The 27,936-nt window shown below is 34.8% G+C and overlaps 1 protein-coding gene across 1 annotated transcript; it reads right to left on the bottom strand.

Annotated features, from left to right (window-relative positions):
* Nucleotides 1-355: 355 nt before the first annotated feature.
* On the bottom strand, nucleotides 356-26,094 carry LOC127867586 (uncharacterized). Its single transcript, XM_052408861.1, has 15 exons — nucleotides 25,928-26,094; nucleotides 24,226-24,313; nucleotides 23,889-24,000; nucleotides 22,684-22,863; nucleotides 20,477-20,600; nucleotides 11,315-11,456; nucleotides 10,439-10,539; nucleotides 9,331-9,472; nucleotides 8,119-8,272; nucleotides 5,655-5,782; nucleotides 4,866-4,974; nucleotides 4,379-4,571; nucleotides 2,270-2,423; nucleotides 1,141-1,333; nucleotides 356-625 (listed from the first exon to the last, which is right to left on the bottom strand). Exons 1-15 carry the CDS (start codon nucleotides 25,974-25,976, stop codon nucleotides 536-538), a joined length of 1,959 nt encoding a protein of 652 aa, XP_052264821.1. The 5' UTR covers nucleotides 25,977-26,094; the 3' UTR covers nucleotides 356-535.
* Between the last annotated feature and the right edge of the window lie 1,842 nt (nucleotides 26,095-27,936).

Here is a 27,936-nt window from a genome sequence, read left to right as displayed (position 1 = left end):
GTTGTTGTAATTGATTATGATGATGGTGATTATTATGATGAAATAAAATTATGATAATGATTATGATGGCATTCATGATATTGATGAAAATAATTAGTTCCGTAAGGATAATTATATTGATGATTACGACGACGATGATGTTTTTTACGGCCATTACAATGATGAAGATGATAGACGCTAACGGTGACACTAATGTCCATGCTGATGATGATAACGATAAGGATTATAATGACCCCGCAATGGTTATAATGGCATGAAAAACGGTACACATTTGTTATTATATATAGTAAGGTATGTATTATTGATTGACCTCTTCTGTAGGCTAACACACTTTAAAATATCAACAAACTCGGTCTTTCGTACGGTCAAATTTTACTAGTATTCATTGGGTCATCAACACATAGATCTATCTTATTATTGTCAAAACATTGAAGGCTCATATTCTTGTCAAATAATTATCAAAATTTCTATACAAAGAAAGCATTAAATTGATTTCGACATATCAAATTCGACCGCATGACTGGTCCATCGTTCATTATGCACAGGTTTCCAACCGGAAATTATCGAAATCGGCTGTCCCGTGGCCGTAACGAAACATGGCGTAACATCTGGCGCTATGAATCGCCTGCAATCATACACGTATAGTATTAAACTCAAATATTATCATACCTACACAAAATGTAGATTGTACATATTTCCTTTTCGACACGCAATCATTGGCAAGAAAAAATCAAAGTAACATATAAAACATATATAACATATATTGAACATAATAATTAACAATGCTAATTTATCAAATTGTTTGAGACCACGAATTTATAAGGGACTTGATAACTAACGCATAATGAAATACAATTGCTGGTGAGATCACAACATGTCTCACGGAAGGCACTAGTGACGTCAATCAAGTAAACAAATCAAATACCAAGTGCAAATAACACTGTTACATAAATTGTATTTAAAGATCGACGCTGTGTTTTGAGACGTCATATTCCGACGCTTTCCTATCAATTACCTTTTTTTAAATGTATGACAAATAAACATTGAACAAAAACCACACGCACAACATAATCAAAGGTAAAAAATATTTAATGCGTTTTACAAAGAAACACATAACCTAAAAACAAATTAAAACACAACCTGTTTTGTGTGAACACTGAGCACAACTTTGTACCACGTGGTATGTTTGACGTCATAATTCGCGGTATTTCCGTACCCCGCCGTGCCGTCTGCGTATGTCAAGTCACAGTAAATCGAGTAGTCGGCGGGATTCGAAACCGAGGCTGAATGCGCGCGACTCCATCCGCTCAGCTCGAACGAGGTCACGGAAGATCTGAAGTGGATGTTTGATTTTCATGACTGTAACATACTCTCTTCGTCAATATTTGGATAATAAATACATATTTGCTATTCTATTATTTTATTGACATTTTTGTTAGACTAGAATGATAAGCATATGAATTATCAATATACTTTTTAAGTGCTTACCATACAGCGTAAAATATATTATATTACCGGTATAATTGAATAAAAAATATTCTTTTTGAATGTAGCTTTTAAGAAAATTACGCAGACATATTACGTTTCTAATAACTTTTATTTCAACGCACTTGGTTTAAAATCATATTTAAATATACGAAGTAAAATAAATGTTCCACTTTGATTCATGCATCGTTGTGTTCAACTTTACATCATTCACTATACATCCACCTGTATGCTGTTCAGAGTCCACAACAATGATGTAAGACTATTTTTGTTTTCAATAAAAGACAAAGCAGATGCAAGTATTTTGAGGATACAAGGTGATATTTGGAAACACACGCAGCTTTTCGTGTGAGGCTAAGAAACAAAAAGGGCATAAATGGAATTTTATCCTATCCGTTTACACGCAGTTTACCATGCGAGGCAACGAAACATAAGGGCATAAATGGAATGTTATCATATCCGGTTAGTACAGGTTGAGTTTCAATCATATTAACTGCTCTCGATCATCAACGCTAAATTATCATTTACATTTAATGAAAGATGTTTGTATAGAGATTTGAAAGAATTCCGTTATTGGATATCCTTATTGGAGTTGAAAATAACTCTTTTATAAAAAAGAAAGCCTCTTATTTAATTAACATAATGTTTTGCATACCTTATCACTCTTTTTCATGTTTAAAATGTGAGTGGAAACAACCAACATGTATTAGACATCTCGCTCAATTGAGATAGAACCCGAACAACCCCCGAAGGATCCCTGTGTAACCAAGCTCGCACCGCTCACCCGTTGAACACTATGTCCTGATAAGCCCCGCCGTTGGTTACCGAGATGTAATGGTTCCCGTTCTGGGCGCCATCGTTTTTCGTCACATATCCAGTTTTGTACGGGGACCAGCCGTGGCCTTCAAACGAACCGTCTGCAATCTTGTACGCGCAACCTGTTGAGGTTTGGTTTATCGTGAGTATATTTTAAAATATTAGAGTCTATATGTGATACATAATGTTTAAAACTGACATAACTTTCCTTCACTGTTTTTCATTAATATTTCGAACGGTTTTAAAGTAAATAGTCAAAGATTAATCGAAATATCTTGTTGTCGTGTCCGTCTTTAAAAAACAACTTAGTACTGGTAATGCACTTTTTTTAACAAACAACAATACAATTTCGAATGCCTCTTATTATTGTCCATGATATAATACATTTACTCGTCGTCTGTATGTCCTAGCTGTTCTACATTAACAACCCATCAATAAAATTATCGTAATTGGAAACGGGGAATACGCTAATTATTAGAACAAACAATGTTTGCGGTGATGTGAATCACCATCTGATGCTTCGATTCTCTTTAAAAAATGCTAATAATGGTTTGAGAATTAGTATCTCTGCGAAATTTAACTCGTACACTAACAGCAATGTAACCAAAACGGAAACGTTATTGTGAATTTGACTAAATGAGGCTCAATTGGTTGTTGTCGGCTAAGGTACTGCTTAAAAAGTACTCCGGCTACTCTTAAGAATACTATTATGTACCCCGGGTACGGTAAAAGGCTTGAAGGCATTTGGCCATACTATGAGGTACTTTATAGTATACTTAAGAGTACCCGGTGCACTTTAAAGAAGTACCTGAGCCGATAATGACAAATCAAGCCTAAATAAATAATAGCCCACTGCATCGAAACTAACCTGTTTTCGAGTTAAAATTTAAAAGAAAATGTGACCCACCTTTGCACCTCTGAGAGGTGTTAGAAATTCATATTATTAAATACTTTATTGTTTTAAATAGTCAGAATAATACAAGAGGCTAAATGTACTGCGTTGAGTTAGAAACGCGGTTACAAACAAACTAAAATTTTCTTTAAATGTGTACTACACGAAATGAATGTTTCAATTTCCTTATTGACTAAAATAGACAATTATACAATATATGCGCTGAAAGGGTATGTAATGTCCTGTCAAAATTACAATTAAACAAAATTAAAAAGAGGCGCAGTGCAATAATAATAGAGAACAACTATTTTGGGGCATCCATTTAAATATCTAACCAGGACTAAACATCATGTTTCTTTCTTAGAACAAATATGAATAGGACCTTGGTAATTGGTAACTGTGAAAAGTTTAAACTAGTCAGACTCAGAGCCCTTACATAAATCTATCCAGTATGCAAATAGTGTATCTTCTTGTTATATGTTTAATAAGTAAAATATTTACTTGAAAATATTAAATAAATAACCAAAATACTAAGCCCTGACAATGCATTTACAATGCTTATATATATTTACATATACATTCGATGGATTTGAAGCCCGTAGGTAACTATATTGCCGCGAGACCTTTATGCTTCACGCGGACACAGAAAGCATGATATAGGGCTTTAAACACAAGTGTCTCCAAATACTGCTCCGCGTCCCCCATATGGAGCACTAAACATACTATTTTTTCGGGATCATGACAACATGAAGAAATGCTGGATAAACTATCAGAAAGGCTGGACGCCCTTTCACATGGATGAGCTACTCTGAGGAGCCCAAACCAGATATGACTGACTTTGGAATAGTGTCGTCGTCCCTAATTTCGCAAAAAACGGCAGAACTGTCAAGGGAATGATGATGATGATGATGATTTTTTAAACAACTCACATTTTTCAGAAGTATTCAAATCAATGGCTTAATTTGGGAAAGACTTCTCTCGTGATCGTGTGGAACAAATGTTTCTTTTCTGTGTATATCATGCACCTTTTAGACATCTCGCGATAATCTGTCATGGATAAAATTGCTGATCTTTTTCAACGTCGATGGTCGATGATCAGGCTTGCCTTTTTGAAAAGCCAACTCGCTCCAATATCATATCCGTTTTGGTTCTCAATTAAACTTAAAATAAAACAAAATTATCTACCATGTCCAGTTTGTTGCCATGGCTGAAACGCGGGTGCTGCTGTTTGGCTGTTGCATTGACCGGATATGACGTCAACGTTAAGCCCGAGGCTGTTCATACGCGTTGCATTGTTTTGGACGCCATTTCCATTTGCCATAAGAACAAAATACTTGGAGTTCTTTCCAAGCACTTTGTTAAGGAGAACAAAATGTACCTGGAATAAAAATGGTTTATACAAGTAAACCCTATTTTCTTAGATCTTGACGGATATTTACTTATTGAAAATGCGCATTATGCATTATCCTATCGAAGGGGAGGATTGTTTTAAATTGTTTGATTTTATATATGCTAGAATGCGGTTTTATCACGACCATAGTTGCATCAACAATACTTATTCGGTGGGTATTAATACATAAATGCCTATATTTTCTTCCATCATATAGTCCTTCGGCGCATGATAGTGCATTTATGTGAGCACTTCGCAAAGTAACTAAATTTTGACATCAACCTTGTAATGCCCAATTGGCGGCACGACCGCGGTTCCATGTAGAGTTTGCGTTTTGTTAGGTAACCATTTCCGCACATCCACTCCTGGTACCATCACAGAGATGAGGGCGCTGTCAACAAATTATTTTTAATTAAATAGCCCGTTCTTACGCATTCAATTTCATTATTCCTGGATCATAAGCAAATAATATAAACTCGTACAATGTTCATCCAACAACCTGTCTATTAAGATATATACAGTGGCGATTTTGCATATAATCTCATTATTATTTATCGTTTTCATTATTCGTTTAATTTCATTTTAGGATGAATATTTTTTGGGTGTGAGCAAGGGACTTTTCAAATAAGGATAGGATACCCGATATTATTCATATACGACAAGGGGATACTTTAAGACAAATAAATGCTGTTAACATTTGGCCTGGAACGTATTTGTAAATGCGGACATATCACTTCAGTCGACGTAGAACAGGAATTTTTCGAATGCGAAAATAATACTACTGTTAAATCTAGGATCTATACTACTTTTGCTATTTGGGCAACGGACTTACTTTCCAATATGGATTCGCACCACTTTTTAAAAGTTCAAAGCAAGAGAACGGTCTGAATTGAAACATAATACTTTATTTGAATGTGAACTGAATACTTTTTCTTATTTGGACAAGCGACTACTTTAAGAATGTGTACAGGGAACCATTTTTTTAGAATTCGCAAGAGTAGGGGACAACTTTGTTAACATCGAGAACAATTTAAAATATGTATGCAATTTTCTTCATCAAGTAAATCTTACTGATTTCCGGTGTTCTCCAGAACTATATGCGCCTCCATTTCCTTATTCGGCGCGGCGTAGCCTTCGTTGTTTATCTCGATATGGTAACAGAACTCCCCACCCGCTGCCACTGACGAGGGTATAATAGCCTATCGCAGGAAACAATCAGGAACTATTATTGGTGGTATGACATAATACGCGAGCAGCAACCAATTAAAACGAGTATCTTATACGCGGGAGGTCTATTTAAAAATTAAGTATTAATATCCTAAAATCCATTTCACCATACAGATTAATTAAGAAGCTAGTATCTCTCTCATAACACGTGTAAGGCTTATTCAATCAAAAGTGAGATCCGATACTCCTTAATAAAGGGATATGGAAACTTCTTATAAAAACATCTTGTGCTTATCGTTACATAAATACTAAGTGATGGAAAACCAAGACAAAAATCAGAACGAAAATTACTACTAGTAAACTAAAGCAATTATCAATAAAATGAAAAAGAAAACAATAAAAAGTACAGTCATTTAAAAAGATATAAACATTTGTCACACCAGGAGTCATTTTTCAAATTCGGACCATTACAATTTACATTTTGACCTCGTCTTGTAATGAGGGCAAGTCCGAAATTAAATTGATAACAAATGGATACTTTACAAGCCCTAAATGAGTTAATTTACCTGGGATTTGTTTAGCATCACAAATTATCTCAGAACAAGAGATTGCAAAGCAATATGGTCCCCTACCGGTGAAACTCCACCATTGTCAGTATTTTTTTTTATTTGTTGCCATAGCAACCATTATTCTTGACGTAGGAATAAAATGAAAAGACGTGCATAATCTCCATATTGCCATCTATCCATGTTCCGAGTTTCATTAAAAAATATGTAGAACTTTTAAAATTATCGCAAGATCCAGAAAAGTGTGACAGACTGACTGACTGACTGACTTACTGACTGACTGACTGACAGACTCACGGACACACAGAGGGCAAATCATTAGTGCCCTCCGGTTTAACTGGTAGGGTACAATAGCCCACATAAATTGATCACGTAGAGCATGCGGACAATGAAGGAAAACGTTGGTCAATCATGTACACCAACTTCTCCTGTATTCGTCTTTTTGGCTGTGTGGCCTGTGATATGTTACTGGCAGGACTCGGGCTAGCGCCCACCTTTTGAGCCACGTGGAACAAATTAAAAATTAGGTAACACATCTGATGTGCAAAACATATGCTATATATCAAATTTCATTGGCAGTAAGGCAAGCAGTGGTATAAGAAGTAAACGTTCAGAATGAAATGAAATAATAGCAGTACTGTCATACAAATGCGCCATTTCAATTATCGTTACCAAAAAGGGTATGTTGATATCACATTTTTCTTGTCAGATACATTTTTTTGCGTTTTTGTAAGTTAATTTGTTTTAACCATCCACAATTTAGACCTATGTCTTTGTTGATAAATGCTCGATCCTTCATGAATGCTTTAACAATTAATAGATAAAGTGTAATAGATAGTTTTCTAGTGTGTTACTTTCTTTATTACCATAACATTACATGATTACATGATTGACCCAGCTTATTATACACAGCTGTGTTATTTCCTGTCTTTTAAGATTCACTACCTTTCAGTTGCAATTATACAGTGGCCTATCGTTGCATATGGCTGTACTAATTTTTAAAAAAACTCAGCTTCATCTTTTTAATCACACGTGGGGCTTGTGTGAATCCTGAGAGATTGTAAATCAAATTAATTTCCCTCCATGATGATTTTGGAAAATCTCACCCTTGTAGAAGCAATGTCTCACCACTATAAACAATTAACGTTATCTGTTTGTATTTATAATGGTCGTTATATTGGCCTACGTTAACAAGTCAAACTGCATTTCCTATGACTGTAATAAAATGTACATTCAAAGAGCGAGTGATTGCAGTGCCTACAGCGCTTTAAGCTCTTTGATTCAATAAAAACATTTGCTATATAAACAGTAATCAAAAACCGGCCCGCACCGTAATATGAGACCTCGCGTGCCCTTATTATTATAAAAGTGCTACCTGCAATATGACGTCATGAGTTTGGTAAAAGCGATGAAATACTATACATAGAAGCTCATGGGTGATTGTATGTGTCAGAACTACAGGTACAATCAATGATGACCGAGCTCGTTTGCTGTTGGTATCAATACCGTTGAAGATTGAATGTTTGAGAACGTTGTGCAACGCCGACCAATATCCCTTATGTTGAGAATTAAATAATCGAAATGAGGAATACAAAACATACATATTTAATTTGCCATTTTAAATGACTTCTGGTGCAGATAACATAAACAGCTACATCCTGTTTTTCAATCAAATGTTATTTTTGTTTGATTTTGTTGTTCAAAAAACATGTGCTTTACTGACTTGATTGAGGCATAGCTTGTGACTTACTCGGATTCTAATACTCGAAATACAGTACAAATGTTTGAACGTTTCTCCTTACCTTCGTCAAGTACAGTCTGTATCCAAGGTGAGCGGATATGACGTCATAGCAGCCATTATCTTTCCACGAAGCAATTATCTGCGGCAGATAGTCCGTATTCAGACTCGAGTAGTGGAATAGAGAAAGCTCCTTTTTCGCATTTGTGCAAGTCCATCTAAGATAGGAAGAATGGGGGCAAGATATTATTTCTTCAAGTAGTTCCCAGTTACTTTGTGTTTTCATACAATATTTGCATTCAATATTTGCAACAACTTTCATTGAGGGGTTTAACAGACTTATCTTAAACGACAATATGAAATGGATACTGACGTCAGCTTCCTAAATACGCTTCGCTTCAACGTCGCTTTTTATTCATGTTATGTGCTTTGTTGTTTGCCAGATACGGTCGACAACCACTTGACTTCTTAGTCTTCTGGCACTTACATTGACTTAACATAGTGTTTCATTATTTCGACGAAACGTCTAACACACCTTGCTACGTTGAATAACACTAAAACGTTTGTCTTTTACGTTTTCATTGCACTGCCATTACCGTAGTGTATCAACGTGGTATGCCACTGATGTTGACCTAAACGGCGTATTCATCTTACATCGACTGCTCCGTTTGATGCCCCACGTTGCCTTTAATTTGTATCACTTACGTTGACTTACTAGACGTTTTATGCTACTGAGAATGACTTAAACCTATGATTACACTAACGTTGACATAAACGACTTAATGTCACTAATGCTTACGTTGACCTAACAGTCTGATGCCACTTCTATCATCTTGAACCTCTGATACCACTTACTATATTGCTTTGTCTTGTGCAATTGTGCTTATAATAACGCAGTATGGCATGAAAACGTCATAACTCATTAGCTTGCATTTAAATTCGTTTGCCCCATACATTGATAAACACTTGTACACGCAACTCAATTTAATTGCAACTTTTTTACGCCGCTAATGTGCAATAACTTTTCGTATGCCATGCACGTTGACTTGAATTTCCGTATGCCACCTTCATAGAATGCAATGACTTATGAAGAGGAATTAAACATATCTAAAACGTAGTATGCCAACATAAATAACGTCAACGTTCTATTTCTTTGATTTTGCCTTCAACGTTTTATGTCATTTATATTGACTTTAAATAACGTTTTACGTCACAATAAGTAAACGTGGAAGTCTTAAACCGCTAACGTTGACTTTAAAACAATTTATTTGCTTACGCTGTGGGTGTCTGGTTGGTGTTAGTTTCGCCAGTGACGTAATTATAAAGGCTCTCGTTGACCATGTACGACCGATCGTCGGGACATATGAACGTGCCTTGATTCTCGCCCAAGTCCGAGAGAAAGGCATCGTTATGAAATCCTGTGAACACCTTGATAATTTTAGGGCAACGCATATTTCCAGTTATTTGTTTTGCATGCAATGAATTGTTTTTATTAAGTGCTAACATATTGTTTATGGAATTTTAGTTGCGCTAAAATCATATGTAAACTTGTTTTTCTTGAGTCTCCAATTATTAACCAGCTCAAGATTTTTAATTATGTTTTTAAATGAGCCGCTTTCTATGAAAACTGGGCTTAATGAATGTGCGTAAAGTGTCGTCCGAGATTCACCTGTGCAGTCCGCACAGGCTAATCAGGGACGACAATTTCCGCTTTTATGGTTTTTTTACGTTTCATGGAAGTCGCTCCTTACCGAAAATCAAGTTTAGGCGGAAAGTGTCGTCCCAGATTAATCTGGGACGACACTTAACGCACATAAATTAAGCCCAGTTTTCTCAGAACGCGGCTCAAATGTTCATGAAAATGAAATGGCTCATAAGGGAGAAGGCTTCTCTCCCGGTGTCGACGAAGATCCGAATGAAAATCTTTACAAAAGATCTATATGAGCCGCGTTCTGAGAAAACTGGGCATGATGAATGTGCGTAAAAAGTCGTCCCAGATTAGCCTGTGCAGTCCGCACAGGCTAATCAGGGACACACTTTCCGCTTGTATGACAATTTGCGTTTAAAAGAAGTCTCTTCTCAGCAAAAATCCAATTTAGGCGGAAAGTGTCGTCCCTGATTAGCCTGTGTGGACTGCACAGGCTTATCTGTGACGACACTTAACGCACATGAATTATGTTCAGCTCAGAACACGACTCATACAATATGTAATGTTTATTGCATACAAACGAATAAAGTATGAATATGTTTAGACATATTAACTTACATTATGCTTGTTGAATGATTTTAATGATATTTCTTGCGTGTTTCCCTGTTTTATATAGTGCAGACATGCTGTTACGATCACGAAACATCGAGAAATGCATTTATTACGTGTACCATACCTATTCGTGATTTGTTGGTATGATTTTGCTCATCTGAGAAAGTTGTAACGCCCCTGCCGTAGTAATGGAACTTGAAGGCCGGAATTCGAATCAAAATCTCTCTGCAATAAAAAACAACGTGATATTGCGGTTATATTAAAAAACATTTTAATTTCGCAGACGTCAACTTTGAATGTTCATACATGTAATGCGCGATTAGATCAGATGTGTAGGTAGACTTAAAGTAAAACACAATTGAATGTTGCGGACACGAGCAGTTCCGCCCTTTAAAGAGGGTTAAACTATCTATACCCGACAAGTAACACACAGAACAACAAAGTAATACTTTGGCAACAGGTTTAACACTTTTTGAGGATGCTACTTCAGCGACGCAGCTTGCTTATTTTAAGTTATCATACCATGAAACAATTCTTCACAATGGCGACCTATGTAAAAGACCGAGCCAGTCCGATTGAGTTATCTAATTTTCCTCAATCGGTAGACCTCGCTGATTGTCATTGATAAAGGTAAATGCAGATTGGTTCCAGTCCTCTTTCAAATTCATCGAGAGGATCGGGACAGGAACCAGACACGAAACTGCCAGGTGGCATGTCAAACGCTGTAACGCTGGGGAAACACCAAATGTAGTTATTTTTAGATTTGATCGAGAATGTAACCCGCCTCCCAGTTTCGCTGAAAATATCAAGTTCCCCACGGGTACAACTTCCCAGTACCACCGATTTTCTTTCGTACCCAAAACTTTTCGTAACAAATTCTTTTCTTACCCAATTTTGTTTTCGTACCGAATTTTTTTTTCGTACCCAATTTTTTTGGTCATAATTGTTTCGTACACAAATTTTCGTACCCAAATTTGTTTTGTACCCAAACGTGACTCACATTGAAGGTGGCGCCGCATCGAGGAGCGCTTGAATAATTCCCTGCCGGTTCGCCCACTGGTTGTCATTGAGGCCGAGTTTGGCACTGGTACTGGTACAACTTCCTGGAATCCCGAACTCGTTGGTCGTGTAGTGCCACTCGCCTTAGAAAATAAGCATATGGTGTTGAAATCATATGGTTAAAAGTTTTCGTAAACATATTGATTACTTAAGGTTTTTTTTAAAGGATCTCATCAATTGAGTGGCGTCCTGAAAAACTGGGCTTAATGCATGTGCGTAAAGTATCTAGCAGTCCGCGCAAGCTAATCAGGGACGACACTTTCCGCTTTTATGGTATTTTAGTTTCAAGAAAGTCCCTCCCTACCGAAAATCAAGTTTAGGCGGAAATTGTCGTCCCTGAATAGCCTGTGCGGATTGCACAGGCTAATCTGAGATGACACTTTACGCACATGCATAAAGCCCAGTTTTCACAGAACAAGGCTCAAATATTATTTATTTTTCTGATCTGGATGGCGTTTTTGTCGGAAGTATTTTTTCTGTGTAGCTGTCTTTTTGAGAATTTTACGTGTATTGACCTTAATCAACATCCAATTAAAATGTTAAAGACATGCCCCGGCTGTAGACTCGAGCTAATAAAATTCTTCTACTGAATCTAATATGGTCAAATGAAATAATACGAATGTGGCATTGCGTTTTTCAACGATTAGCAAATAATTTTATATTGAACTATTTGCACTGATAGATTTTATAATATGTTATTATTGTTATTCCGTGTTGTTTCCTTCCTAAATTAACTTACGTAAATTCATATTATATTTAGACAATAAAACACGGCAGAGCTTGGGACCAATCGTGATACATCGGCTATCTCGGATTCCTCCGTAAGATAGGCCTCGTGGCTAACGGTCGCCATATTGCCTTGTATTACTACTTTACTACCCAAAAGGTTGTCAGTCTATTGTTATGAGGCTGTATACGATGCGCGTTGAACTAGCGCCAAACTTTTTACCGAAACTTTGATATAAATAGCACTATTAACGTTCATTTGTGTTGCATTTTGACCTATTATCCAAGTGATTTACTTTTCCATTATTATTTAATCACCCTATCATCCAATTTTTAAGATGAAATTACGGTGTTTACAAAACCAACCAAACCGAAAGTGAAACTGGATGCATTACGTTTCGCGATGTCAACATTAAATATTTGTTCAGTTTGAGGAAGCGAATCAATAATAGACGTTGGAATATGTATGCAATACAGACTATCATTGCCGATTGTAGTACTGGCTAAAAAATACCTTTTATGACAGGTCATGTATAGAACGTTAATCAAATAGTGACCATAAATCACTACGTTGTTAATATAATTAATGCACGTTTCTGATCTAATTGCCTGTATCTAGTTGTAATTAACATGATATTGATAAAATTAAAACGTTTTTTCATAAATTAACGTGTTTTATTTTTATCATTTAGGGAATATATAATTGTATCATTATCATCATTAAATATTCTGAAAATGATCTAAATTATCATGATTACTTTAAAGTAGAATTTTTAAATTTTACTCATTGTTTTTAATGAATTTGCACATTTGCTTGATTCAAAATAAAATGTATTAATAAGGGTTTCAGTTGTTAGTTTTAACCCATTTTTAGTTCGATTAAATTTAAAGTACTAACTACGTACATGTATGTGAAATGCTCTTGAGTTCGTTTCCTGGGCCTAGAACCGGTACTTGGGTGTCTCTTGGAGATTTCTTAAGAATGCTCCCACACTGGGGATCAAACCAGTGACCTCCAGATCATTAGGTGGACACCACATCCATTACACATCAGCGACCTTTAATTAGTAAATTACTTTAGTATTGCAGCATTATATAATGTAATGTTGCTACATATTTTTGGAAAATGATTAATGTGCAGTACTAAATAAATCTAAATGCATACAATTTTAATTGTGTATATTGTGTGATTATTAGTTACAAATTCCCTTTTTACAGGTATACTGGATTATGAAAGACTGATAAACATACAATTGACAACTCATCTCCCCAACGATACTTTGTGTGGCTCATTCTCGGAACAAACCCATAGTCAGTGAGAAAACTACAGTGTAAAAACCCCACTTGATTGTGACAATTATGGCTGACCAAGCAAATGTTATCATTTAAAATAAAGAAAACTTCCAGTTCAATATACATTTTATACCAATTATGACATTGACCAACACAGAAAATAATTATAAGGTTGATTTTCTCAAAATTGACTGTTACAATTGGATACTGTTTTAAGCTTCACTCTACTTTGTCTGAAAATAAAAGTCCTAAATGATGTAATAGAAACATACATATTTAATTTTTAGTTTTACAAGGATATATTTATATATATATACATATATTATAATATCTTTTTATCGATGGTCAATCAATTTAAGTTTAACTAATATATACATACACATTTTATACATGTGTATGCTTTGATTTTTTTCTATTGAAGCCAAATTTATATCCCATTAGATAGATAGATAATATCACAGCAGTATTCCTAGTTTGTCTGCAAGTACTGCAGAAATCATGGATTATTATTTTACTGAGTCAGCCTTAATCTTTATATTATAATTGTTAAAACAGATTAAGATGTGCATTATACAATTGAGGATGCATCAAGATTAAAAAATGGTACATGTATAAATTAATAAAGAATCAATAACAATCAGAAACTGTGCATTTTTTTCAGTATTGTGTGAAAGGATTTGAAGTAATTATGTGTTTTTGAAATATGATTTATGTGAATTTGAATAAATATATAAAATTTAGTGATTTTCTCAGACAAAACTGTTAATTACATACTAAAGTATTCAAAATGTATTATTGTAATATTCATTCGAATTTTTTAGTACAAAAAGCACTTTTCCCTGGCATTTGTATTTATAGTAATTGCATATTTTATAATTCTGACAGCATTTATAAACTGTGTTCATGCAAGCATGAAACCGGTTTCATTTTTTGAGTATTTAAACAAGAGGGCCATGATGGCCCTGTATCGCTCCACTGCTGAAAAAGGCTGAAACAAATTTCTCTGCATGTGCAAATACTTAAATATAGGCCCTATTTAAGCACATGTACACTTTTGTGACCTTCTGGGCTGGGTTAAATTTAACCCCAGGGGCATAATTTGAGCAAATTTTGTAGAGGACTACTTTATCTCACTACATACAAAATGTGGTAGCCCTAGGTCCTAGAGTTAAGGACAAGAATATTTTTAAAGTTTTCACAAAATAAGCAAGATATAAGCGTATATAATGTTCAATTTTGTGACATGCGGGTCAGGATCAAATTTGACCCAAAGGGCATAATTTGAACAAACTTGGTAGAGGACTATAAGATGTTACTGCATACCAAATTTGATAGCCATAGTCCAAATGGTTTTCGACAAGAAGATTTTTAAAAATTTCACAAAATAGGCGCTTTAAAAGCGTTTATTCAATTGTGTGACCCCCGGGGCAGGGTCAAAGTTGACCCCAGAGGCATTATTTGAACAAATTTGGTAGAGGTTTATTAGATGTCACTACATACCAAATTTGGTAGCCCTAGGCCCAATGGTTATGGACAACAAGATTTTTAAAGTTTTCACAAAATAGGCCCCATATAAGTGTATGTTCAGTTTTGTGACCCCGGGCAGGGTCAAATTTGACCCAAGGGGCATAATTTGAACAAACTTGGTAGAGAACTATTATTAGATGTCACTACATACCAAATTTGGTAGCCCTATGCCTTATGGTTAAGGACAAGAAGAGTTTTAAAATTTTCACAAAATAGGCACTATATAAGCATATAATTGATTTTGTGGCCCCCGGGGCAGGGTCAAATTTGACCCCTGGGGCATAATTTGAACAAACTAAGTAGAGGACTATACAATGTCACTACATACCAAATTGTGTAGACCTAGGCCTAATGGTTATGGACAAGATTTTTTTTTAAGTTATCACAAAATAGGCATTATATAAGCATATGTTCAATTTTGTGACCCCCGGGGCAGGGTCAAATTTGACCCAAGGGATTAAATTTGAACAAATTTGGTAGAGGACTATTAGATGTCACTATATACCAAATTTGATAGCCCTAGGCCGGATTGTTATGGACAAGAATTTTTTTGAAGTTTTCACAAAAAAGGCCTTATATAAGCATATGTTCAATTTTGTGACCCTCGGGGCAGGGTCAAACTTGACCCCAGGGGCATAATTTGAACAAACTTGGTAGAGGACTATAAGATGCCACTACATACCAAATTTGGTAGCCCTAGGCCCAATGGTTATGGACGAGAAGATTTGTAAAGTTTTCACAAAATATACCCCAATTTTGTGACCCCCGGGGCAGGGTCAAATTTGACCCCAAGGGTATAATTTGAACAAATTTGGTAGAGGACTATTAGATGTCTCTACATACCAAATTTGAAAGCCCTAGGCCCAATGGTTATGGACGGGAGATTTTGAAAGTTTTCACAAAATAGGCCTTATTTAAGCAAATTTTCAATTTTGTGACCCCCAGGGCAGAGTCAAATTTGACCCCAGGGGCATAATTTGAACAAATTTGAAAGAGGTTCACCCCAGGAACATTCCTAAGAAATTTCATCAGAATTGGACCAGTAGTTTAGGAGAAGATGTTTAAAGGAAAAGTTTATGCATGGATGCACGATGGACACAGGACCTTTGGCCAGTGGAGCTAAAAATCAAATTAAACATTTAGTTTTGATGTAAAATCAGTTTTTATATGCAAGTGTCTATTTCACTTATAAATTAAAACAGCATATTATTCATTATTGAAAAGATTATTCCAAGCTTGATGTCATATTTCAACTTTGCATAGTGTAGTTAATTGAACATTGTATTGAACTGTATGGGCAGCTATATTTTTTAATTTATGTATGTTGTATTATACAAAATGCATTATTTCTACCACAAGTAGACCATATAAGGCCTACTGCTACTAAATAGGCACTGGTATGAATTTGACACTGTTTTTGATGCTCATACAAAACTTTAATTATTACTACACTTTAGTATATTAAATATTTTCAAGTTTTTGTTCAACATTTTTTGCAAAAGAAAAGAGTGTCTTAATGCATTTGAAAATATACTTAAAACAAACAAAAAATGCATTTTAACATACCTTTTTCCTGGTAAAGTGTATTTGGGATGATAAAAGATACACTTGAAGAGTATTAATGCTGGAAAAATGCAGAAAAAAATACATTTGTTTCTGTTAGAAGTGTGTCTTGTCTGCATTTTTAAGTGTATTAAATGCACATCAAATGCAGATAAATACAATGCCAATACTGTTACATGTATTGTAATGGACATAAAATGCACTTGTTCTTGTAATTAAATGCTTTAGTGAATTGAAATAACCTTTTATAACGTTTTAACAATTAATAATACCTTTTTATATAAATTTTCTTTTGAAATGTGACACTTAAATGATTTTTGCACCACTAGTAAGAGGTATAATTTGTGCTCATAATGCTTTATCATTACACTATATAATATCATTTGTTGTATGAAAATTGCCCGTAAAATTCATGTGAAAGCTCAAGAGATCAATAGCAGCGTGCTATACCCTGCTCCTTTTTACATGACTTGATGGTATTTAGTCCCCAATTCTACATGGCTAAGGGAAAATTAATGTGCAGATTTGACAAATAAGTCTTAACTGGGATCCAATAGGCAGACTTTCATCTTACTTGTATTTAATTTAAATCATGATCTGAATTGCTCTTTGGCAAATCTTTGTTGGTCACAGTATTCAACTGAATTTTGTTCACTTTGTAGTGATTATATTTTCTATATTTATCAGACAACATCTTTCTTCAAAAGTTTAACATGATTGCTTGGTTAATTTAGAAACAAGATCAATGCATCATAACATAAAATGAAAATATGTGTAATAGTAAAAATGGCAGCAAAAAAGCACTAGATTATCTGCCTTAAATCTGAGACGATATGTTGATGTATTGGAATTTCTCATAAATAATGTGTTCCATAGTTGTATAATTGTTTAGTCGCATGCATGAGTGGTGTCAATGTCACAATACCAATTAAAGCCTATAATTTACTAAAACAATTTGAAGTTTGATGTGTGTTTTTTTCAAGATCTGTTATGTATAATTATATATACATGTATATATATATATTGTTGAAAAGTTAACATGCAATAAGTTTACTGTAATTAAGTGACAAATAGTTTTACTGGTTTGGTTGGATGCATATATGCAGATATATCATGGTTTGTGCAGAGGACAGTAGCAAAAACAAGAGCTGTCTTCGTAGGATGACATATGCCCCCGATAAACGCTTTAATAAAAGTTATGAGCATTTTTCAAAACCTAAAAGCCGACCCTTAGTTCAAGGTCAAAGGGGTCAAAATTTGTGTGTGTATGGGAAGGCCTTGTCCATATACACATGCATACCAAATATGAATGTTACATCTGAAGCGACATAGAAGTTATGAGCATTTTTTCGAAACCTAAATGCAAAGTGTGACGGATAGACAGACGGACAGTGCGATCACTATATGCCCTCCTTTGGGGGCATAAAAATGTGTTTCACATTGTTTTGGTAAATTAGTAATGTAGTTAAAAGAACAGAATCATCAATTATAAAGTTATTGATTATAAAGTGTTGCTGGCATATTTGATGCATTCATTTAGCTATAAGAAGGTCCCTGTTTTATCCCCACTGGCACCGAGTGAGGGTTCTCAAAATCTTTAAACAATATGAATAACTACATATAGGGTCAAGAGCCGTGTTGATATGGGGGCTAAACACCTGAAATCAAAGCGTCCCAGGTTAAAGGCCGAGGCCAAATAAATAAACCAGAGGCCGCATGTGCCTGCTATACTCTGAACAAGTATTGTTTCTTCTCAGAAAACTGGCTTAAGTGTCTTACTAAGCTTTAGACTTTGAGTTTCAGTGCAATCAATCTAAAATAAATTGGTCAAATTAAATAATAATTTGTAAAAAATAAACATTCTGCACACATTCAATTATTTACTTTACCTGTGTGCATGAATCATTTCAGTCTTGATGGTTAGTGAACTATGTCAAAAGCACCATAGCTATGAAACACTTGTATTTTGATTAGTGCAATGTTCCACAGAAATGATGCTGATGATAATTCTACACGATGATGAATTATTAGATATATTTCTAAATTCCATTTCCACCAACAAATCGGTTATTCCACTACCAGTTCACATGCTTCATACACAGTTGAAAATAACACTATTTCACTCAACAACCGTGACACATGTACTCAATTTTTCAACTTTTCGCAATTAAACTTGTCTCCTACTGTTATTGTTGTTGTTGTACTTTTTAAAGTAGTTCGAAAGATGGCGACCATTAACCCAGAGATTGATTTATGAAATAAATCGTCTGCTGATCCAGAGTGAGCTTGGGACTTCTTTACTCAGTCCGCTGCCGACATATTTGGCTAGGGCCGATTATAAACGTCCAGCAAAGCTCTGCCGTATGTTATCGTTGTTATGACATGTCATGCTATTTTGTTCCTTCACTCAAATTTATTTCGTAACCAGCTTTCCGTACTTTTATTGTCATTCAATGATTATGCACTTGATAACGTATCTCAAGGGACGTAATATCTGTGCTGTGACGAAACACTGCAATATTAGGTTAACTGTCTGGATTTAAAAGACAATAATTCGGACGCGGATGGCTTTTATTTTTAACAGTAAAATATTTTCTAAGCATCGAAGGAATCCAAAACGTATATCGGATGGTGTGTTTGTCATGCATAATTTGAAGCTTCGATAAGAAAACAAAATATTGATATCGCTCCGACAAGTCATCGGATGTCGCAAATCGTGTGTTTGTTTTTCTGACAGCGGTAAGCATGCGATACATTGTTTAAAAAGTGTGATGCAAAATCAATTTAGATCTAGATAAACGGATGCATTAGCAGAAAAGCGAATAGAACATCGTTGTTATTTTATTATTTTTAGCCTCGGATTAAAGTTGTCATCGAGACAAGTGGGTTTTTTTAACTATAAGTTTTGCTGTTTGATGAATCCTGTTAAATATCAAATTCTGCGATTAATTTTTTAAAATATAATATGAAAACAAAAACGCAACCAATTCTCAACTTACATACGGTTTCCTTTTACATAGTAGTTGAATCATTGTGCTGTTCACTACCGTTTCATGCGTTTTGCATATGCAATCTTTACTTCGGTATTACTGGAGTCCGAAAGTCATACTTAATGACTCCATTTGATGAGTATTTTTCTTTGAATTTCTTGGTAAATCGTCTTTTATCTTGTAGTTTTCAGGCATTTCAAATCATATTCGGTTTTATGCTGGTTGTTGTAATGACATAAATAAACTACGGCAAACTGATGACTCGCGAATTAAAATACTAGTATGTACAACACCATCGATTTTAAAAGATTTACACGAATCAAGAAAATAAGCGACTTAAGCAAATAATATTAATTTATAAAATAGACTTTAGCAATAATGTAACATTTCGTTGATCGTACTAATGCAATAAGCCAAAAAAGTCCATTTCTTTTCAAAGAAACATGCAAATCCCACTTCTTACTTTAGACGCTCACCCAGATGTTAACATATTAGGGATGCAAGAGGTTAACCGGTTAACCTACCGAAACGACCAGTTAATCGGTTACATTTTCGGGAAAAGGTTAACTTGATTGTTTAAACTAGTTTTTGTTTCATGGTAAAATTCGTGCCATTTTTGCGTTTTGCGTGCGACATACTGCAAACTTGCGCTGGTGACCAGTTAAAAAGACATGCCGCAACATCAATGGTAAAACACGTGTCAAAAAACAAAGAAGTGAAGCAATAAATCAGTACCTTTGTGTTTACAAACAGGGGGTACGTTTTGGTTATTGGTGCTATTGTTTTGTTTTACTCGCGAAAATTAAACTAGCGAATACAGATCCCACTTCGTACGCAAGGTGTTTACAAACCCCGCTTCTTTCCACAGATGTTCACAAACTCCGCTTCTTACCACATCCACAAATCATCCATTTTACCCCAGACATCCACAAATCATGCGTTTTACCACAGACATTCACAAACCCCGTGTCTAACCCCAGACGCCCACACACCCCGAGTCTTACCCCAGGCGCCTATGAACCCCGCTTGGATCGCCACAATGATTCCTTCATAGTCCCGGAACACGTGTTCATTGTCCAACTTCTTGATGTGAGAGAGCATGCGCGAGTAGCTAGGGCCGGGGTAGGGCTGCAAATTACATCACAAATACGACATATATGCTTTAGTTTTAATTCAAGGTCTAGTTTTAGAAAAAAGGTGTGCTATTCAAGTTAGTAAATCTTCTGTTTTGTCTTAATGATTTGTAGGCACATAACTCTTTTAAAAGTTAATTGTTTGGCGAATAAGCATGTTATCGACCGTTGTCACACATTCCCAAAATAAAACATCAGTGTATATAACGATGCGCAGACATTTTATGGATATGGAATTTCGATTGGTTTAAGAGTAATAGCCTTCAAAATTTATATCTTTATGAAAGGGACTTCTTAAAAGATGTTCGTTTGTTTGCTTATGTTTGAATAATAAGAGAATATCGACTGCTTATACAGTATACTATTTTCGGAAGAAAGATCCTTTTCATTTATGCAATGGTTTCTCAGCGAAAAAGTGGCGTGTTTATGCAATTAATATAAGGCATTTTATACTTTAACAAGAGCTGTCAGAGGACAGTGCGCTCGACTATTCGAGTGATTGACAGTATAACGTAAGCCATCATGGAGAGGAGTGCATTGTGGTATGTCAGGTAAGTGTTGTTTAGTCAAGGTATGAATCAAATGTGATCATAAATAAAGGAGTTATTGCAATGTAAACATTTTTTTTTAATTTGACATTGAGAGTCAAGGTCATTCAAAGGTCAAGGTCAAATTAAACTTGCAAGGTACATTACCATCATGATAGTAAGAAAGTATTTGAAGTTTGAAAGCAATAGCCTTGATACTTTAGAAGTAAAGTGGGTGTAAACACAAAATTTAACAAACTATTTCAAGTTACTAAGATAAAAAAAGGCCATAATTCCGTTAAAAAGCCAACCAGAGTTATGCAACTTGCACTGTTGAGTCCCCTTACGATAGTTAGCGAGTTTTCCAAGTCTGAAAGCAATAGCTATGATACTTCAGGAGTAAAATGGACCAAAACACACAACTTAACCAAATGTTTCATTATCTTAATATAAAATGGGCCATAATTTTGTCAAAATGCTTGATACAGTTGTCTGCTCTTGTTTATGGATTGGGGTCATGTTGGTAAAGAATTATGCAAAATATAAAAGCAATATGTCAAAGGACATAGGAAAAATTTGGGGTAGTACGCAAACTTTAACATTTGCACGCTAACGCTAACGCTAAGGCTAACGGGAACGCCGACGCCGGGGTGAGTAGGATAGCTCCACTATATATATTTCATATATAATAGTCGAGCTAAAAAGGTTTTCCCGGAGAAACTTATGCGTAAGTGGGAAATCCGTAGTAATACGATAATGGAAATGATTATATAAACACTTTTAACATGCATCTTCACGATTTCACCAATAAATCAATATTATAAGAGAAACATGTGTGAACAGATAGAAACAAGTTTTATTCTAAAAGTTAGATATCTATGTATGTTGGAACTGCCGTCTCCATTAAAATAATTACTAAAAACATTTCATAATGGATATGTATCATCTATATCGTTTCCGGGATTTACACATGAATGTATTGTGAACCTTCACCGTTTAATTAAACAGACATTAATCTTAAACTTTTCCAAACACAAGAAAACTATTTTGATAAAAGTATTTTACCCCTGGTTTAGAATAATTATTTTTGTTATTTGTTGATGTTGGTGGATTTTCGGTTTTGAAGACGCGAGTGATACAAATATTATTTTCTATTTTCAAGATAATTTAAACAAATAAATTATCTACAAAAATCAACATTTTTGTATTTTGTTCTGTTTGACTGTTTGTTTCCATTTAAATGGCCAAAACCGGGGCAAATTCGCTGCAATAAAACTTAATGACTAATAATAATGTTGCTATTTTCACAGTGAAACACGTCAAATTATCGATATTTGTAACAAAAATCATAACATTAATGTTCCTCTTTACTATTCTTTAAATGTAACTTCCTACTCTATTATGTGACATAATGACGTGAGCATTGACAAGAATATCTAAACATAATTATGGTAAAACCTGTTTACATGTAATTAATCCTTAACAATACTTGTACTACATAGTATCATAATCTTAAAAAGCTCAAGAGAAAAAAAGGTCTTTAACACTTACTGGATGTTCACAGCATTCCGAATAGGAGAATCTGAGAAGTACCGTCCACCCTTTACCTTGAATGACCTTAAGATCGGCCTTGATCTTTTCCGTGAAGGTAGTGGGGAGGTCTTGGTCCAAGTAGGTGTTAAGGTAGTAGTGCCGGAATACTACGTTATTGTGTGTGCCCAATGACGAACTCTGTCCGAGAATAAATGAAGTAAGCGCTTTAATACAAGTCCGCGGATAGCGGTTGTGTACCCTGGTCCGGATCCATAACATTTAACTTCTGAATTTTCAGTAACAGTAATTGCTTTTATTTCAAACAAAAAAGATCATTGGACATGATGACTCAATTGGATAGGATAATTATTGCAATGAAGCTTCTAATGTGGTTGGTATTGCGTGTGTTCTTGAAGTAAAATAATAGGAAGATAAGGACGAAGAATAATTGATTGTAACGGCGATGATGATGATGATGATGATGATGATGATGATGATGATGATGATGATGATGATGATGATGATGATGATGATGATGATGATGATGATGATGATGATGATGATGATGATGATGACGAGAACGATGACGATGGCGATGACGATGACGATGCTGCTGCTGCTGATGATGATGATGATGATGATGATGATGATGATGATGATGATGATGATGATGATGATGATGATGATGATGGTGATGATGATGATGATGATGACAATGATGATGATTGTGACGGCGATGATGATGATGATGATGATGATGATGATGATGATGATGATGATGATGATGATGATGATGATGATGATGATGATGATGATGATGATGATGATGATGATGATGATGATGATGATGATGATGACGATGATGGTGATTGTGACGGCGATGATGATGATGATGATGATGGTAATGATTGTGACGGCGATGATGACGATGAAGATGATGACGATGATGATGATGACCATCATCACGATGACCACGATGATCATGTTAAGCATGATAATGATGATCATGGTGGTTAACGAAGATTATTAAAGTGATAAAAATAATTATCATAATTTATATTGGCTCTTCATTTTGCTGACTTACATGCTTATGTTTATTCTGTTATTCCTGCTGCTGATGATTATGCAGCTGCTGGTGATGAACAAGATAATGACACTTGTGTTGATGACTACAACATTATTAACAAAATATTAGTATGGCGATATATTGTAAGAAAATCTACCGTGATTGGATCAAATCTGGAGCTGTGAGCCTCAACCGATTTGTAGAACCCTCGGCCTGGGTTCACAACATTCTCATCAGGCCTAAGTCGGGAATACGTTTTCTCAGCAAACCTGACAATTAAAAATTAATTTGTTCGAAATAATTTCATTATGTATAGAAACAATCAATTATGTAATATAAATTTTATATTTCACGTTTATTTTAATTATTATGTAACACGTGTTAAACAGGTCCTTTGCAAATGCAGTGGAATTGTACATGTCTGGTTATCATTAAGTGAGACAACACAACTATACAATAAATAACAAATATATTAAATAAATTTTAAGTAAAACCCGCGTGTGCTTCCGTCAAAATGTGCCGGGCAGGCGCAATCGGAACTGCCGGTAAACAGGAACGCAGTGGCTCCTCCCATCAGAACACCTGCACATATGAAAATGCAATTTTTAACGTCACACTGTTTTTCATCGGGTTAGTATCCTTAAAACACTTTAAAGTATCTCGAAACTATAACGTTTATTTATCTAAATGAATAGCAATAATAATGCGAATGCTTTCCAAATAAAACAGTAAAGCGCAAATGGTGAATGCATGTGTTTATAGTCTGATTATCATACTAGACCCATCTTTAATCGCCTTTGACATTAACCCATTTATGCCTAGTGGACTCTCCCATCCTTCTACATTGGACCAATTTATTTCCAAAATTAGGGATGTCTAGTATATTTATTTCTATATTTAGAATATTTCTTACAGAAATTCCTTTAAGCAAACAGCGCAGACCCTGATGAGACGCCGCATCATGCGTTTTATTCCGATGTTTGCAATTAAGATAAACTGTTTCATCTGTGTCAAATATATTTGGTATATTATATATACATGTATCTCCAGTTGAGTTAAACTCTTTTACCTGTTTCCAATTTAGTTACACTTTCTTAGACCCTGTGTTATATACATTTAGCTAATTGAAATCGCGACAACAATCCTTCGATGCAATATAAACTTGTTCAAATTATGGCTTGATGGATAGTAATAGTAAATGGTGTTGTTTTTTTAACCTTATTATGCGAAATCGTTTGTGACATTTAAAATAAATGTTTTGCATAGCTATTATATTAGTACAGTTCAATCGCCAATAGTGGAAATTCCCAAATACAAGAACAACATGGTTAATTATATATATTTAACGTACTTTTTCAATTTGAACTTTAAAAAGCTCATTGTGCTCTATTAACGCTTAAAACAATTTAATGGGTCATTTTTTTTTTATTTTTTTTTTTTAATCGAATATTTTACAACCGGCCATTACGTAAACTTTAAATAAAATACCTGTCAACATAGAATTTCTATCGTTGTGTATGATATGATAGCCAGGACAAATTCATTCGAATGCTATTTGGTGACAGAAATTTGTTCTTTACTTAGCGTAAATTGGTTTCCCATTAGAAAATGTCATTTCTATTAAGAATACTGTTGTTTCGGTACAATACAAAAGATTCTGCAACTATTTGTCGAGGATTTAATCAATTTGTTAAACATCGACGCAAAAACTGTTGTCCGCGGCTTCGCAAACATTATTTGTTCGGGTCGAAATAATTGAGTATTACCCAAACAAATCCACACACACACACACACACACACACACACACACACACACACACACACACACACACACACACACACACACACACACACACACACACACACACACACACACACACACACACACACACACACACACACACACACACACACACACACACACACACACACACACACACACACACACACACACACACACACACACACACACACACACACACACACACACACACACACACACACACACACACACACACACACACACACACACACACACACACACACCACACACACACACACACACACACACGCACGCACACACACACACACACACACACACACACACACATACATATATATATATATTATAATGTAATTAAGTTTTACCAGCAAAAAACATGCACTGGGTAAAATATTGTCTTGCCCAAAATGTACCTGTCCAACTAAGGATCCCCACAATATATTTCATTCGATAGGTATCCATGCTCTATGTCCACAAAAGTCATAGACCTCACTCGCCTGGCTGGTACCTAAATCTAGTTCGATCGAAGGGAACATTTTATTTTCTTTAATACAGGCCTATGTCCTAGAAAAGCAACTTTACAATCTCACAACTTACATAAGTGTCTAAGAGCAACACGAAGTTTTTGTTATGGCTCAAAATGACTGTCTGGAGATAAGAAGCATACGTCAATGCGATTGACGTATTTCCGCACTTGCAGATTTAAAGGTCATCGTTTACCCAGCAACGCTATCTGGAACATTCCTCCTTAAGCAGTCAATTGTTTTTGCACAAGGCCAATATTCATCAAACCATGCTTAGACTTAAGAATAGAGAATAGACTAAGGCCCAAGAAAATATATTTCTGATTTTATAAATTACAATTCACCAATATTTCTTATTGCGGCAAGAAAACGTAATAAGTACAGAAACACGTTATTTAATGTGGTAAATGATAAAATTGATTCACCTTACAAAAATTATTTAATAAATACGTTTAATGAATACTCTTTATTCTAAGTTGTTAGTCTAAAAATTGTTTAGCGAATACTCCCCGCGATCTTTGTTATAAAACTTCTTTAAACAAAACTTTTTATCGGCGTACCTTAGGTGGCGTTTGACATAGATTTCTTGAGATATTTCTTTTCAGGTAATTGCATTTATGGTGGTTAATGAGATGGTATACTGGAATATAAGGAAAATAAGCAGAAAAGAGATCGCATCTCCTTTAAAAAAAACAATACAAAATACTAATCTCTAGTCACAATTCAATTTAAAACATTTGTTAAAAATAACGACAGAAGGAAAATACAAATATTTAGCATATCAATTTTATATATATGTATGTTCGGTAGAATTAATAAATATTCAAGTTTCTCTGCACCGATTGTAAAAAATCAGCTTCACTTGCAAAGATAGCAACGTTTGCACACATGAACATATCATGGCCATGATTTGAGTGAGAATTTAAAATGTTGAAAAACTATGAAGCATATCTCTACAAATATCACAAACTGCAACGGCCAAGTATCCAAGTATCAATTACATGTAACAATAACATCATTTGTAAACGAGGGCAATTTAGACCGGACAAATTAATATTGATCAGTTTACATTTCTCACATGTGTATTGATATTCAAAATAAATTACTTTCCATGAAAGGAAGTTAAAGTGTGTATACGTGTGTTTAACTATGTGGAAATGATGGGTGGTTCATAATCGACTCATTTCGTAACGAACACTATGTAAATATTGTACCTACACAAGTCAGGAAGACATTACTCTAACTTGGAAATTAAAGATACGTTTTCTATATTATAAAAAAAAACACGTGAAACATGTGACTGTTGAAAATATCAGTTAATGTATTAATCATCAGCACTTAAATATTTTGCCTAGCATTACCTATTTATTACAGCAAAACAATAACAAGTTAATTGAAACACCTAGCTGTCCTAGTAATTGAATCAGGTACCTATCGATGCAAAAGAATTTTTATTACTTCTACACCAATAATGAACGTTGAGTAGTGGAATTGTTATCTTGTTTTAATTTCAATCTAAATATCCTAGTTTTACGAATATACTCGCAGACCGTTCGTTCTCACGCAAATATACAAAATAAGGCACTATTATAAACCTTAACTGAATTTATTGTGATAACAGTTACTATTTCATCAGTTTATGGCATTTGCATGTCCTGTAGAATGGTGATTGTTGTGAACAGTTAAAACAGTGAATTCTGATCAAACTTGCATACGATTTCCTTTTTTCAAATGACATCCAAAGTACGGGAATTAATTTAAGCTGACGATTAGAAATAAACCATGACGATGAGAAATAAACCAAACGAGGAATTCCTACAAAAAATCAGTCATTTGCCTTGCTGGTGTATTTAACAATCAAATTTAAAACATTGTTAATATAAATGGGGCTTTAATTT

This window comes from Dreissena polymorpha, chromosome 2 (assembly GCF_020536995.1).
Source record: "Dreissena polymorpha isolate Duluth1 chromosome 2, UMN_Dpol_1.0, whole genome shotgun sequence".
In the NCBI taxonomy this organism is placed as follows: domain Eukaryota; kingdom Metazoa; phylum Mollusca; class Bivalvia; order Myida; family Dreissenidae; genus Dreissena; species Dreissena polymorpha.
This window is presented reverse-complemented; position numbering and strand designations above follow the sequence as displayed.

Excerpts from the sequence above, each read along its gene's own strand:
- LOC127867586 (XM_052408861.1), bottom strand. The coding sequence starts at position 25,976 with ATGGATACCTATCGAATGAAATATATTGTGGGGATCCTTAGTTGGACA. Across the intron at positions 8,273-9,330 it reads ACCAACCAGACACCCACAGC|ATGGACTTGCACAAATGCGA; the intron begins GTAAGCAAATAA and ends TTCCTATCTTAG. Across the intron at positions 1,334-2,269 it reads CAGGACATAGTGTTCAACGG|ATCTTCCGTGACCTCGTTCG; the intron begins GTGAGCGGTGCG and ends CATCCACTTCAG.